Below are 14,741 nucleotides of genomic sequence, written 5' to 3' on the forward strand. Positions count from 1 at the left end.
ATGAAGAGAACCCACATCCTGACTGTAAACTGACCACTACAGAGTGATAAATGCGAGATAGATCTAAGAATTGGGGAGGAGCAGGGCGGGGAGAAGGCTCTTAGAGAGGATGTCTAGGTTGAATCAGGATGAGGCAGGAGAAAGGGTTTGGAAAGGAATCCCAGAAAGGGATAAGCCGAGCATGGCAAGTGTTAGAGGCAAGAGGAAGTTCAGTATGTGCACACAGCAACCAGAATTTTTTATAGCTGATTTTATTTATATAAGATGAACAAATAGCATATATTTCAAAATACAGACTTAGGAGCATAGTAATACTTACCACTGTCCCCTTCTTGCCCACTTTCTATCCACCCTCTTCCTTATTCTTTAAAAAAAATTTTTTTTTCCAGCCAGGCATGGTGGCCCAGTGGCTAAAGTCCTCGCCTTGAACGCACCAGGATCCCATATTGGTGCTGGTTCCAATCCCGGCAGCTCTGCTTCCCACCCAGCTCCTGCTGGGAAAGCAGTGGAGGATGGCCCAATACCTTGAGACCCTGCACCCACGTGGAAGACCTGGAGGAAGTTCCTGGCTCCTGGCTTCAGGTTGGCTCAGCTCCAGCCGTTGCAGTCGGTTAGGGAGTGAATCTCTTCCTCTCTTTTTCCCTCTCTGTATATCTGACTTTGCAATAAAAATAAAAAAATAAATCTTAATTTTTTTTTTCAATGGCAAACTTTCATTTCACTTAGTATTCACAAACTAGTCCATTAGGTAAAGATTTCAACACATATGCAAATAGGAAAAAAAGACTGTGCAAAGAGTATATATACACAAAGGTTCTAAGCAACAATCAAATCTCAAAATATCTATAGATTACAAATTTTTATATTCTGCATATTATAATTACCACAAATCAGGAAAAACATAATAGTTGTCTTTGCAGGGCTGGCTTATTTCACTGAACATAATGGTTTCCAGTTACATACATTGTGTACAAAAGACAAGATTTCATTCTTTCTTTAGTGGTTGATTAATATTCAATGTTGTATATATACCACATTATCTTTATCCAGTCATCTGTTGATGGACATCTGGATTGGTTCCATATCCTGGCTGTTGTGAATTGTGCTGCAATAAATATATGTGTACAAATAACTCTCATATGTTGATTTCATTTTGTTTGGATAAGTTCCCAGCAGTGGGATGGCTGGGTCAGATGTTACTGCTTATATCAGAACTTTCTGTTAATACTGTGTTTTGACTTTCAATTTAGTTTTTTTAAAATTTAGTTATGTTTTAATCAAATATCCACTGGCAAACTATTCAACTGAATAAAGTTTGAGAGACAAAATGGCCACTCTGTCCTGTTTATTGAATCAACATATATTTGTGGCCTCAGGGCCTTTGCACTTGCCATACCAACATTCCCTAACTCGCTCAGCCCAGCGATCACCCCAACAAACCTTCCCTCCGATCACCCCAACAAACCTTCCCTCCGTGGGAGTCATGGGAGTCGTGGTTCCAAGGGTTCAGCCCCACTTGCAACTGGGTGCCGGCTCCAGTGACAGCTGCTCCACTTCCCAGGGAAAGCTTGGGCCCCTGCACGCACGTGGACACCTGGATGAAGCTCCAGGTCCCAGCCATGGTTATTGTGGGCATGTGGGGATCGAACCAGTGGATTGAAGGACTTGACTTGGTTGCTTGCGCTGACTCTCTGCCTTTCAAAAAAGTCTTCCCTTACTCTCTTAAGATATCCCCCCTTGTGGTCACTCTTTATGGTTTTACCCTTACAGTCTTGTTCCCTTTAGGTGAGGTGCACATCTCCACCAGCCCGACTCGCCTCGCCCGAACGGAAGCTTCCTGAGGGCCGGCCCCGCCCCCTGCGCGGTTGCCCGCCCCCCCCCCCCCGCGGTCCTTGTGGAGCTCACACTGAGCACGCGCAGAGGGCCGTGCGCCCAGCCTCCGGTCCGCGCAGGCCCCGCCCCCGCGCGCCTGGGCCGCGGCGGGATCGAACCGCTTGCAGCCGGCGCTTCCGGCCGGAAGCTGCTGCTCAGGACTCGCCGGGGGGGCGGGGGGAAGCTCCCCTAGCTTGCTGGCCCGGGGATGGCCCCTAAACTCCCCGACTCTGTGGAGGGGCTCCGCGCCGCCGGCAACCAGAGCTTCCGCAACGGCCAGTACGCCGAGGCCTCTGCGCTCTATGGCCGCGCGCTGCGGGTCCTGCAGGCTCGAGGTACAGCTTGCTCCCGTTTCTCCCCCTGCCCCCGGGCCGGTCTCCTCCAACCCCTGTCCCACCGGGGCCCCAGCCCCAGCCCCAGCCCGTCGCGGCCCTCCCCGCCCTCCTGTCTCCGCGGCCGAGCATCCCTCTGGGGCCTCTCGCCTTCCTTCCGCGCTGTGGCGTCCTACCAGAACTTCCTTGGCCCTTTCTTTCCGCCTGCTTTTGAACGCCCTCTTGACCCTCATCAGGCCTCGTCTCCCCCCCCCCCCCCCCCAGCTGCTCATTTTTCAGTGAGTTTGTGGAGCTCTTGTTGTAATACCTCGTGTGTGATGAGACCGAGGAGGTGCGGTTACTGGGGTGCGCTGTGGGGTGCCGGTGGGCGTGGATCCTCAGCTAGTCAGAAGGAGGCCCGTGGGATGCTTGGGGCTGTGGGAGGACAGATGGGACGATGTGATTAGGGTGGACTCGAGCTTCAGAGAGAGAGAGAGAGAGCTGGAGGCCGCTGCTGTGAGGTCGTACATGTCGGGGTGTGGGGGTGCTCTAAGCATTGGAGGTGCAGGGACCTGCAGTTAGGGACACGGTCTCCCCCAACGGAACGTGCGAGCCCAAGGAGAGATCACCAGGAACCTTACTGTGTTGTGACTGAAGCCCCCGCGAGGAGCTGGGCTCTGAGTCCCTGAGCGGAGACCTGTGGGTTTCTCCCCAAGGCCAATCAGCCCACAGCTTCATAGCCAGACTTCCCCTGCTTGCCTTTTCCAGGGCCTCTTTTTGCATCGCCTTGACTAGCACTTGTCGCATGCCACTGGACACTAGATATCACCTCTGTTGGGTCTTCCTAGTGACCCTACGTGTAAGACATGATGTGCTGAGGAGTCCACGGGAGGTTGCACTGCCCAGCCCAGGGTTCCACAATGAGGACGGGATGTGCGTGGGGATCCAGCTGCTGAGTCGGAGCTAATAATTTGTCACTTTGCTTGACTTCTGCCTAAATCTCCAGATTCCAGACTTATTGTTGACACTTTGCTGTTTGATGCCACCCTTTGCCTCGTTATTTTCTAGAAAACTCCTTGTTTTTTAGGCTCACCTCATGTCTGCCTCATTGGAAATTGCTGAGGAATCTGACATATCAGTGTTTTTCTTGCCCTGCCCAAGCTGGCCTGGAAAAGCCTGTGCTTTTGTTTAACTTTATTCTAAGTCTCCAGAAGAGATGGCTTGGTGTCTAGTTTTAGCAGTTTGGTTATGATCTATGCTATTGATTAAGTGATTTGTGGGCAAGTCTCTTGATGGTTCTGATCAGTTCCATGGAAGGTAGGGTAAGTCTGTCAGGGGATCATGTGGTAGATGAGCACCCTTTCTTGGAGGGCTGTGGGACTTGTGTAGGATTGTTGGCTGTTGTGGATTCTGCTGCCCAGCCCAGCCCCTACTGCTGTTTCTTAGCCACAGTGCTCTGGTGACATGACACAGATTGTTGGGTAGTTTTAAAATGGTTTGATTTGTTTTCATCTTATTTGAAAGAGAAACATCTTTTAACCCTTGGTTCACTCCCCAAACAGCTGCAACAGCCATGGTTGGGATATCCCACGCGGGCGGCAGGGACCCAACTGCCTGAGCCTTTACCTGCTGTGTCCCAGGGTGCACACTGGCAGGAAGCTGGATCAGAAGAGGCGTTGCCAGGACTTGAACTTGGCATTCCAATTAGGGATACAGACTACCTAAGCAGTGACATAACTGCTACACCAAACACCTGCTCCAAATGACAGGTTTTGAGACTCAGTGCTCAAGGGCAAGGATGTATTTTACTTATCTCTATATGGATGACTGATAATCTACTTAGGTTTGCTATTATTAGAATCGAATGAAAGATATCAAATGTCAGCTGGGGAACAAAGCAGGTTGCAGAAGGGTAGGCCTTACAGTGCCAAGTATGAAGTGCTTGAAAATTACCTTAAAGAAAAAATCCTGGTGGCCACACAGCAGGCTCAAGCCTCTGAGACCGTCGAGGATGAAGTCTGCTCTAGAGAACGGTGTGAGCCTTCTCTTGCCCACTGACACGCTTGAGTCCTTGCCCTGAAGTCAGACTCAGGTCAGTTACTGGCTTCGTGGCCAGTCCTTTGATCTAGCATCTGTCATGTTCCTTGGTGCGCGTGTCTGTGTCCTTCCTGGGTTTCCATGCTTTTTGTGATAAACTTAGATCACACACATTCACAATCACACGCATAGTCACAGTATGGAGCCAGCCGCCTCGTGCTCATCATTTGCCTAATGCTAAGTCCAAAGCAAGAGAGTAAGTGAGGAGGGCTTGGTTCCCTGTGGCAGCGTTCTCCTCTCATGAGATCAGCAAATATACCGACCCATCTGACCATGTCCTCACGTTGTCCCTGCTGCCTCAGCCCTAGCCCAGAGAGCCCCAGGCATGAAATGTGTCCCAGGGTCCGAGGTATCCATTTACCAGCCTGAGCTCTTGTTCACTGTGTCTCCCCCGGGCAGGTTCTTCTGACCCAGAGGAAGAAAGTGTTCTCTACTCGAACCGAGCAGCGTGCCACCTGAAGGATGGAAACTGCTCAGACTGCATCAAAGACTGTACTTCGTGAGTAGCCGGGCAGCCTGGGTCTTTACAGGTCTCCAAACAGGAGGTGGCGTGCATCTGGCTGGTTTCTTTTGAAGCATCTCACCAATTAAATGCATGACACTGTAAGGAAGCTTCACTTGGTGTCACCAGGTTGCTGAAGTGGAGACTCTGCTCGGACCTGGTGGCTCCTGTCGTCTTAGCGCTGGCAACACAGCAGGGCAAGGGAGCAGAGGTCACAGGGAGACCGCAGCATGTTTGTGGGAACTGGAGTGAGGTAGGGTTGCAGACCAGTGACTCCCTTGCCCAGGTATTTTTATGGGATAAATGTATGTGAAGTTGGAAAGAAAGAAAGCTAGAGGTTAATAGATGGTCTCAAAAGAAACACAGAGAAAATGGTATTCATTAGGGATCTATTGTGGTGGGGAAGGACTGGTTTTGTTTTTTGGTTTTTTTTGTTTGTTTGTTTTTTTATTGGAAAGGCGGATATACAGAGAGGAGAGACAGAGAGGAAGATCTTCCGTCTGATGATTCACTCCCCAAGTGAGCGCAACGCCCGATACTATGCCGATCCGAAGCCAGGAGCCTCTTCCAGGTCTCCCACGCGGGTGCAGGGTCCCAAAGCTTTGGGCTGTCCTCAACTGCTTTCCCGGGCCACGGGTAGGGAGCTGGAAGGGAAGCGGGGCTGCCGGGACTAGAACCGGCGCCCATATGGGATCCCGGGCGTGCAAGGCGAGGACCTTAACCACTGCACCACCGTGCCGGGCCCGAAGGGCTGGTTTTTGCATGCCCCCTTCCATCTTCAGGCCAGTCTGATGCTTCCTTCCTTCTGAGATCTGATATCATAGACGGGAGGAGAGGAGGGCAAATGTGCCCTGGAGCCTGTGTGGTGGTCGCTTGTACCTGTCCCTGTACAGGCTCCCTCCTGAGAGTGTCACCAATTAAATGTAAGCAGTCAGCTTTCGCAGGCCAGACTGAGGTGCTGAGAATTGGGGCAAAAAGTGATCCGCCTGGGGTCGCATGGTTGGTGACAGGAGTCACTGTATTTACAGTGTTTTACTCACTGGGTCACAGCTATAAAACAATGTGGTAAAACAAAAGCCAAGAGGCACTTGTTGGGCCTAGCGCAATAGCTTAGTGGCTCAAGTCCTCGCCTTACGGAAGGATCCCATATGGATGCTGGTTTGTATCCCAGCGGCCCTGCTTCTCATCCAGCACCTTCGCTGCCTGTGGCCTGGGAAAGCAGTCAAGGACAGCCCAAAGCCTTGGGACCCTGCATCCACATGGGAGACCCGGAAGAAGCTCCTGGCTTTGGATTGGCTCAGCTCTGGCCATTGAGGCCACTTGGGGAGTGAATTAGTGGATGAAAGATCTTCCTCTCTCTCTTCCTTTCTATATATCTAACTTTTCAATAAAGATAAATAAATCTCTTTAGAAAAAGGCAGTTGTTCATGATTTGAAGGGACTTTGAAGCATGCACATACATTTCCCTGCATCGGGGTTTCTCTTCCCCCCTCTTCCTCCCTACTTCGGTCTGAGTTGGATAGTCTGTGCTAAACTTTGGCATTTTTAGTAATCTCCCAGGCGGAATTACCTGAGTGCTGCAGATGGGCCTGCTGGGGGCGCTGCAGGGAAGCCCCGGCGGCTGTGCAGCCACAAGCAGGACCTTTTGCCCGCTGTTGCAGAGCACTGGCCTTGGTTCCTTTTGGCATTAAACCCCTGCTGCGGCGAGCGTCTGCCTACGAGGCCCTGGAGAAGTACACCCTGGCCTATGTCGACTACAAGACCGTGCTGCAGATCGACGAGAACCTGATGCCAGCCCTGGAAGGCATCAACAGGTGAGCTCAGCTCCCTGCAGCCTGACTCCTGCAGATCCCAGCTCCCTTAACTGCCTCTGGGCCCTCAGGTAGGCTGGCTGTCTTCTGCTACAGGGAGTGACGGGCGGGGATCCCTGTGGCTACACTGAGAAAATTCTGGATGAACAAGAGGAGAAAGTATGGAAGAAGACTCCCTTGATGTATTTAGCATGTTCATTTAAGGGATCAAAATTGAGATAGTATTTTAAACTAGGTATGGTCTGAGTGTATGAATTCATTCACACCAGAATGTTTATTAGGCTCTGTTTAAGGTGTTATGCAAGGTTCAGTAGGGAGTAACAAGTGAGATAGATTTGTTTCTCAGTTGTCTTTAAAGAGCCAGTCATCACAAAGACACAAGCAGCAACAGTGTTCGTGAATGTGGTTCTGCATACTTTACTTCTCAGTGGGGTCCCTCACTCGATATTGCTTTCTGGTCTTCAGAGCCGTGGCTTTTGCCTTGTAGATGCCCTCGTTCATCTAACTGATGCTGTTTTCTTCATGAGGGCTACCAGAAAGCCAAATGTCAAGATAATAGAGGATTTGCAGGACATCCTGGGCTGTATTTTAGTGCCTCGTGTTGTTTGTCAACATCCTTTCTCTGTGTTTTATGGCTGGTGCCAGCCCTCACTGTGGGTACTGGGCTGCCGATGGTGATGTCCGTCTTCCCTGCCCTCGCAAGCTAGGACTCACAGAGAACTCCAGGCAGTGATGGGCAAGCCCAGTACAGTGTGCCGAGTGCTGTGGTAGGAGGCCACATAGGCTGTGGGAGCACCCCAGAGACACCTGATAAGCTGGAGGGATGGCGAGGCCAGAGAGCACTGTTCAGGGAACGGAAGCTGAGACTGGGATAAGGGAGGGAGGCTGGAAGGAGGCATGCTGTGTGCACAGTGGTGAGCAAACTACAAAGTCCACTCCACCTGGGGCGGCAAGCAGAGAACTCTACATGTGCAACTTGATGAGGCTAGGTCACGCAGGGCCTGAGGTTCTGGGGATTGCACTTGAACCTGAACCAGTGAGATACCTTGAAAAGATCTTCAGCCGTGGAGCAATTTGAGCAGATACGTGCTTCAGAGAAAAGCTCATTGGCTGCTGTGTTGAAGAACGACGTGAAGGGGAACACAGAAGGGGGTACCTAGCAGTCTGGGGGAGAAGGCAGACATGACTGAGAAAGTGCGGGAGGGTGTATCTAGGGATACTGTGCAAGGATATCAACAAGCTGTGGGGACTGCAGGGCAGTGATGTGGGACGAAACAGAAGAGGACGGCCAGGATGATAACATGTTGATGGTGATAGGCAAGTAACTCTGGGGCGGAGTAAGTTTGGAACAAAGGAGAAAAATACAGGCCAGATGTGCAGATTGGAGGATAAGCAGCATAAAGGTGGAGCTGGGAATTGTGGGAATGGGAAGTAAGAAAGATCGTTTTGGTGAAAGGATAAAGTGCATACAAAGCCTGAACATCAGAGTCGGGGGAAATGAGGCAGGGGTGCAAGAGGAAAGGGGCACGGGAAGGACCAAGTCTCAGAACCCCAGGAAAGCAGGAGCCACTGAATGGTTTTAGAGCTAGAAATAGCATGAGAGTATTTGCTTTTTAAAAATCTTATTAATAATCAGATGTGAGGTGCTTATGTAACTTTGTGCTAAACTTATTGAAGAAATGGGAGGGAAACACCTTTCTTCGGTACGTGACTTCATTTGCGGGCAACATTTAAGTTCCCTTAACAAGCAACAAGTCACTTGAAAGTGCAGTGTGACCTGGTTCAAGGGAAGGAGTGGCAGATCCTGTGGTGCATATGGTTCCTATGTTGCAGCGTGTTGGGGGCTACCGAGAGTTGATTCACACTCAGGGAAGGTGGTATCTCAGGCTCTCCCGAAGTGGTACCACCTCGCTTGGGTGTGTTTGAGGGGAGAGAGGAGGAGCTCCTTGACCTGGCCAGAAACCTCCCTAAAATCCTGCCTGCCTTTCCAGAATGACCAGAGCTCTCATGGACTCCCTCGGGCCCGAGTGGCGCCGGAAGCTGCCCTCTATCCCTCTGGTGCCTGTGTCAGCTCAGAAGAGATGGAATTCCTTGCCTTCAGAGAACAACCAAGAGACAGCTAAAAGCAGATACAAGGAAACCACAACTACCAAGAGCAGAGGTGAGCAGGGGAATGCCTTTCAGGTCTTGCCATCTCCCCATGGCCACATTCTAGTAGTTCCTGTAAAAACCGATCTTGTTGAGCTGAGTCTTGGCCTCAAAGAGTATCTCCTCAGCATTTCATGAGGACAGTGGTAGCCCTACCTCCCAGCTGTGTATTGATGATCCACGTCGGGGGCTGCATGGTGTCAGTGCCTCTGTTAACTCTGGTAGCATTTGGGATGTTTATAGTTGCAGTCACAGACAATTTCATATAAAAATTGTAAAGAGAAAACATTGGCTTGTATAACTGAAGAGTACAGACAGGATTCAGATGCGATGTGCTCATGTGTCATACTGACCTCTCTCTACTTCTCTCAGTATTTCAGCTGTGTCTTTAGGCCGGCTTTCCTCCTGCTAGTAAAATAGGTCACAACTATACCTCAGACCGAGAGGAAAAAGAAAGTCTTTTTGTCTGGAGGCTTGCTAGGAAAAAAAGAGGATTTTCCCCTCTGAAATCCCTGGCTCACATATTTTTCTCTGTGTTTTCTGGTGAGTTTGGCCACAGGCCATACCTTAAACTAATCATCATGATCAGGTGATCCGGTTTTTATGATAGCTCTGCCCTGAGCTGTGTGTCTTCTCTGTGTCTCTGATGCGCCCTATGGGACACATGTGCCGTGTGGATCCCCAGAGAAGGTGGATTAAGGTTAGGCCTCCACAGATAGGAGACTGCCTACCTCACTTGTGTTGGGATGCTTTGACAGCAGAGCCTCATGAGGAAGCTTGTGAGGTCCCAGGCAGAGGAATTGAGGCTGGGGTGGTGAGGGTGGAGCCCTGCCCTCTGTGGGAGGTCAAGGGAGGGCAGGAGTCACCCTGCTTCCCAGGAGGACACCTGTGTAACCATGGGTAGCCCTGCTTTCATTCTTGGGTTGTCTACTGTTTTCTAGGATGAGAGTAATGAATAATGAGCTAATGAACTAGACAGCTCCTGGAGTCACTGAAGCTTGGGTTCCAGCCTCTGTGCTGAGTGGTGTGATACAGAGCACAGAGGATGGGGTGGTCTTTTCCCCAAGAAGGTCTGGTTTAATAAAGGACTGAGAGTCATGGACAGAGCGTGATAAGGTGACTTACTGGTACTTGAAGGAGTCACAGAGATGCTCACTGAAGAGGCAGCAGCAGAAGGGATGGCTGGAGCTGGGCCTGAGGACAGATTCCTCAGGTGCGAGAGAAGGGAGGAGGCCTCTTGACAGAGACAGTGGAGGCTGTTGTTGAGAGAAGAAGTGCCAGCATGCTGCCCTGGAAGGTATGTGGCTGAGGCCCAAGAGCCTGGAGCTGGCATGGGCTGCAGGTGCTGGTGAAACACCAGCTCCATGAATGGATAGGTGAGTAGTGCTAGAAAGGAACAAACCACACAGCTAGGATCAAAACAGGACTCAGGAATGCAGTGCAGGCTGGGGAGCAAGTCCTGAGTGAATACACATAATTATTCCATGTGAAATTCAAAAAGGAAGTGAACAAATGGTTTATGAACACTGACATACAGTTAAGTAGTTCTTTTAAAAAGCAAATGGAGGGGGCCCGGCATGATGGCCTAGCGGCTAAAGGCCTCACCTTGAACGTGCTGGGATCCTATATGGGCACCGGTTCTAATCCCGGCAGCTCCACTTCCCATCCAGCTCCCTGCTTGTGGCCTGGGAAAGCAGTGGAGCACAGCCAAAAGCCTTGGGACCCTGCACCCACGTGGGAGACCTGGAGGAAGTTCCTGGCTCCAAGCTCCTGGCTTCCAATCGGCGCAGCACCAGCTGTTGTGGTCACTTGGGGAGTGAATCATCGGACGGAAGATCTTTCTGTCTCTCTGTATATCTGACTTTGCAATTAAAAAAAAAAAAAAAAAGCAGCACAGAAATGGAGAAAGTACTGTTCTGTTTTCTCCAGGAGCTCAGGGAGGAGGGATGTAATGAGGGACCTTGAGACATTAAAGATAAATTTATTTTTGTGCAAGTTTTGAAACCTGCGTATCTTTCATGTGTCTTTCTCGTGAACATTTTGAAGACCCTGCCTATGGGGGCAGGGCCAGCAGAACGTCAAAGGTCCTGGCAATGTTCTATTTCTTAACTGGGAGATGAGCTCAAGCTACTTACTCTTGCAGCCTTACCTTTGTCATTAATACCCAGGATTTTGTACAGATAGCCTTTAAAAATTAAAAGGCAGGTGACGTGGAGCCAAGCAGTGAAGAGCCCGAGCAGCTGGTTGCACAGCTTGGGTTTCACCTGTGCTCTGGAGCGGAGCTGCAGTTAGGTGAGGCGCCCCTCAACCACCCCCCACTCCCCACCACACACACACGCACACACGCACGCACGCACGCACGCACGCGCGACCAGGAGAAAGCCCAGAGGCAACGGCCTTTCCTCACCCGCCTATCCTTTGCAAGGAATGCCTGCATTGTAAGCTTAGTGTTTACCTTGTCTTAGCATAGCCCAGAGTGGAATGGGTGTTGCCCCCTTGTATTGGTGAGGAAATTAAGATTCAAAAGATCTACCAAATAGGAATACCAAGGCCAGAACCCAGGTCACTCTATCTCATATATGCTGCTTCATGCATGTGTAAATGTTTATATCAATGTTTAGAGTCCCTAGCCTCTTTTGAATGATGACAGCCTCTCATTTTCTAGAATGCTACGCAGCAGCGCAGCAATTTTCTGGGAGAGAGAAGTTTGTAGAGGGCTCTGATCTCAGCTGCATACCTACTCCATGGTTTTTCCCTCTTCTGACTTTGTGTCTAGTGCCTTCTGCTGGGGATGTGGAGAGAGCCCGAGCGCTGAAGGAAGAAGGCAATGAGCTTGTCAAGAAGGGCAACCATAAGAAAGCTTTGGAGAAGTACAGTGAGAGCCTCTCGTTTAGTAACCTGGAGTCAGCCACATACAGCAACAGGTATCTCGGGCACAGCTGCTGGTCTGGGGCGTTTCAGACACTCCAAGTTGTGTTCCGGTCTGCTCTTCGGCTGGCGTGAACTCTTTATTCTATGCGTCGGCTGGGCGTGCTGCAGCTCAAGACATGCATTCACCTTCTGGTCACTGTGACTTGGCCTTGCAGTGGTGTGAGCCTCAGCACTGCCAGTGTTTTCATTCTCCCAGAGGGAGAAACATCCCCCAGATTGTCACTAATCACCCCAAGAAAGCATACACTATAGATAAAAGCACTAGGCGTGCTAAGCAAACACAACCTTAACACAGACGTCTTAGTGCCTGCCCATGCCCCCCACCCTATGGCTTCACCAAGATTCTCCTGTGAGGAATTGTGGCACTGAGAGACCCTTCCAGAGCCCAGGGTGTGGAGTACCTATAGCCTGGCCTGGTGCCCAGGCTAGCCTGAGGGTTAGGAGTCTTGGCCTAGAGGAGGTCATATACCACCCAGCCAGCGCTGACATCAGGCTCCAGTGAGATCTGTTAGCTTTACTGTCAGAAAATTTAGTCTGCAAGAAACTGTCTGACCCATACATTATAAACTGCTTCATAGGCCTGTTTTTCCTTCCCAAACCACCACAAACATATCACTCTGGAGTTTAGAAATATTGGATCTAGGGCCCAATGCGATGACTCAGTGATTAAGTCCTTACTTTGTGTGCACCAGGATCTCATAAAGGCATCATTTGTGTCCCTGCTGCATTACCTCCTATTAAGCTCCCTGCTTGTGGCCTGGGAAATCAGTAGAGGATGACCCAAAGCCTTGGGACCCTGTACCCGTATGGGATACCTGCAAGAAGCATCTGGCTCCTGGCTTTGGATTGGCTCAGCTCCAGCCAATCCCTTGAGAGCTCCCATTTGGGGAGTGAACCCAAATGGGTTCTGTCTTTCCTCTGCAAATCTGCCTTTCCAATAAAAATAAGTGTTTAAAAAAGAAAAGGCTAGGATTGGTGTATTGAAGAGTAACAACCAGCACACAATAGGGACGTGGTGAATTGTAATTGGAGATCTCTTGTCAGACTCCCAGCTATCTAACAGATGGCTCTTAGAAATGACTGACTCCTCTTGCAATGGTCTGTCCCATCAGAGCGCTCTGCCATCTGGTCCTGAAGCAGTACAAGGAGGCCGTGAAGGATTGCACAGAAGCCCTCAAGCTGGACGGGAAGAACGTGAAGGCGTTTTACAGACGGGCTCAAGCCTATAAGGCTCTCAAGGTACAATGATCCTAGTCTGAAGGTCCTAGTGTGGCCCCAGAGATCCATGCCAGTGGCGGCACTTCAGTAGAGATGGGGTGCTCAGCGACATCCCTGTTCGTCCCGGGAACAAGCTTGGGCAGGACAGGCTGGGATTTACAAATGTGGTGCTGCCTCAATTGCCGTCTCTGCTTGATCCCATCCCATCCCATCCCGAGTCTGTCCCAAACACACTGCTTCTCTTTCCTATTAGGACTATAAATCCAGCTTTGCAGACATCAGCAGCCTCCTACAAATTGAGCCCAGGAATGGCCCTGCACAGAAGTTACGGCAGGAAATTAACCAGAACCTGCATTGAAGTCCCAAAAGGCAACAGGAAACTTCCTGACCTGCACAGAAACCAGGAGCTGCCTCCTATGCACCCACTCCTGAAACCCAGCATGCCCAGAGCCAGGCCTAAAGCCCCCTTCTTGGCCCCTCAGAGACAGCAACCTCTTACCCCTTAAGAGCCTTTGCTTGTTCAAATTAAGCCAGGATTAGTCAAATCCAGACATTGTTTTGCCAGAAAGGTCCCCTTGAGAGCTGACGCATGAAGCAGAAGCTCTGCCACCATCAGCTGTGATTTCTGAAATGCTAACATCACAGACAGGTCCTCCTCAGCAGTGCACATGGCTTTGTCCCTGCTGCAAGCATGTTCCAGATTCCTGTAACTTCCCCAGAGCCCCTGTCACCACAGTTCTACTGAACAAACTGAGCAGGGATGGGGGGAGATCTGAAGAACCCTAGGCCCACCTTCCCCCTGGCAGTCTGTTGAGCTGGTTCTCCAGGGCTGCAGCCTCCCTGCGGTGCAGCTGCTGTCCCCTCCCTGTCCGTGGCGCAGTCCCGTGTGTCTGAGCCCCAGTGCCTTTTGTCCAGGCCCTCCTATGCCGGGAAGGCAGGGTCCGGCCTTTGATGGCTCCATGCTGGACTCTGCTGCCTTCTGCATGGAACGACCTAAGCTGTGGCGTGAGCCCAGTGATTGTGGCTGCTCCTCCTGGAGGTGGGATGGGGAAGAGAAGCTGCCTCATGGTCAGTGTCCTTCCATTCTGGGCAGACTTGCCTTTCCCCAGCAGCAACCCCCTCCAGGCTGCTTCTTTGTGATCCGTTGAAGTTAATTGACCTGGGTTTTGTTGAAGTGTGTGTTTAGCTATTGTATTAAAGGCTTTCTTCTACGTAACAGTGGCTGCTGTGCTTCATCTAGGCCCTTACTGCTGCATCTGGAACTTTACAGTAATAATAATAAAAGCTGCTTCCTGGACCAATTTACTGGAATACCTGCATGGGTTTGGCATGTGTGTAGGGCTCAGATAACAAAGTGAATGACTATAGTCCCTGCTCTGAGGAGTGGGACGGCAAGAAACGCATAAGAATCACACAAGCTGCAGAGGCAGGTGGCTGGAGTATCAGGAGTTGGCTTCCAGTGTCCTTCCTGTCCACCTGCAGTCAGGTCTACCCTTTGCTGTGCCCCCACCTCAAAGACAAGACAGATTTTTGCAGCACTTTTAATGAACAAAGAAATGGCTGGCAGGGTCCCCAGCCCTCATTCCACAGTCAGCGCTTGGGCATGGCAACACACCCATTGGGAAATAAGTTAGAGGTTACAGGGCCTTGGAGCTGAGAGCAGAAACCACCGTTCTCTCGGCAGCCCTGGGAATGAAGACTCCATTTCCTAGGAATGAAAAGAAAAAGAAGAATGTGTTGACAAAGTATCATGGACCACTGGTTTTCTCCCTAGAAGGCAGGCCTTGTGCCCAGGCCTTGAGGCAGACAGTACCCAAGGAGAGCCCAGGCAGGCAGCTGGCAAGAAAGCTC

The 14,741-nt window shown here is 50.7% G+C and overlaps 1 protein-coding gene across 1 annotated transcript; it reads left to right on the forward strand.

Moving 5' to 3' along the window:
* Positions 1-1,968: 1,968 nt before the first annotated feature.
* On the forward strand, positions 1,969-14,191 carry TOMM34 (translocase of outer mitochondrial membrane 34). Its single transcript, XM_040981431.1, has 7 exons — positions 1,969-2,207; positions 4,680-4,779; positions 6,444-6,596; positions 8,585-8,754; positions 11,518-11,665; positions 12,785-12,911; positions 13,144-14,191. The coding sequence occupies exons 1-7, from the start codon at positions 2,081-2,083 to the stop codon at positions 13,246-13,248; spliced, it is 930 nt and encodes a 309-aa protein (XP_040837365.1). The 5' UTR covers positions 1,969-2,080; the 3' UTR covers positions 13,249-14,191.
* Positions 14,192-14,741: the final 550 nt, after the last annotated feature.

Source organism: Ochotona curzoniae, unplaced genomic scaffold (genome assembly GCF_017591425.1).
Source record: "Ochotona curzoniae isolate NIBS_2020 unplaced genomic scaffold, NIBS_Ocur_1.0 contig_3520, whole genome shotgun sequence".
In the NCBI taxonomy this organism is placed as follows: Eukaryota; Metazoa; Chordata; class Mammalia; order Lagomorpha; family Ochotonidae; genus Ochotona; species Ochotona curzoniae.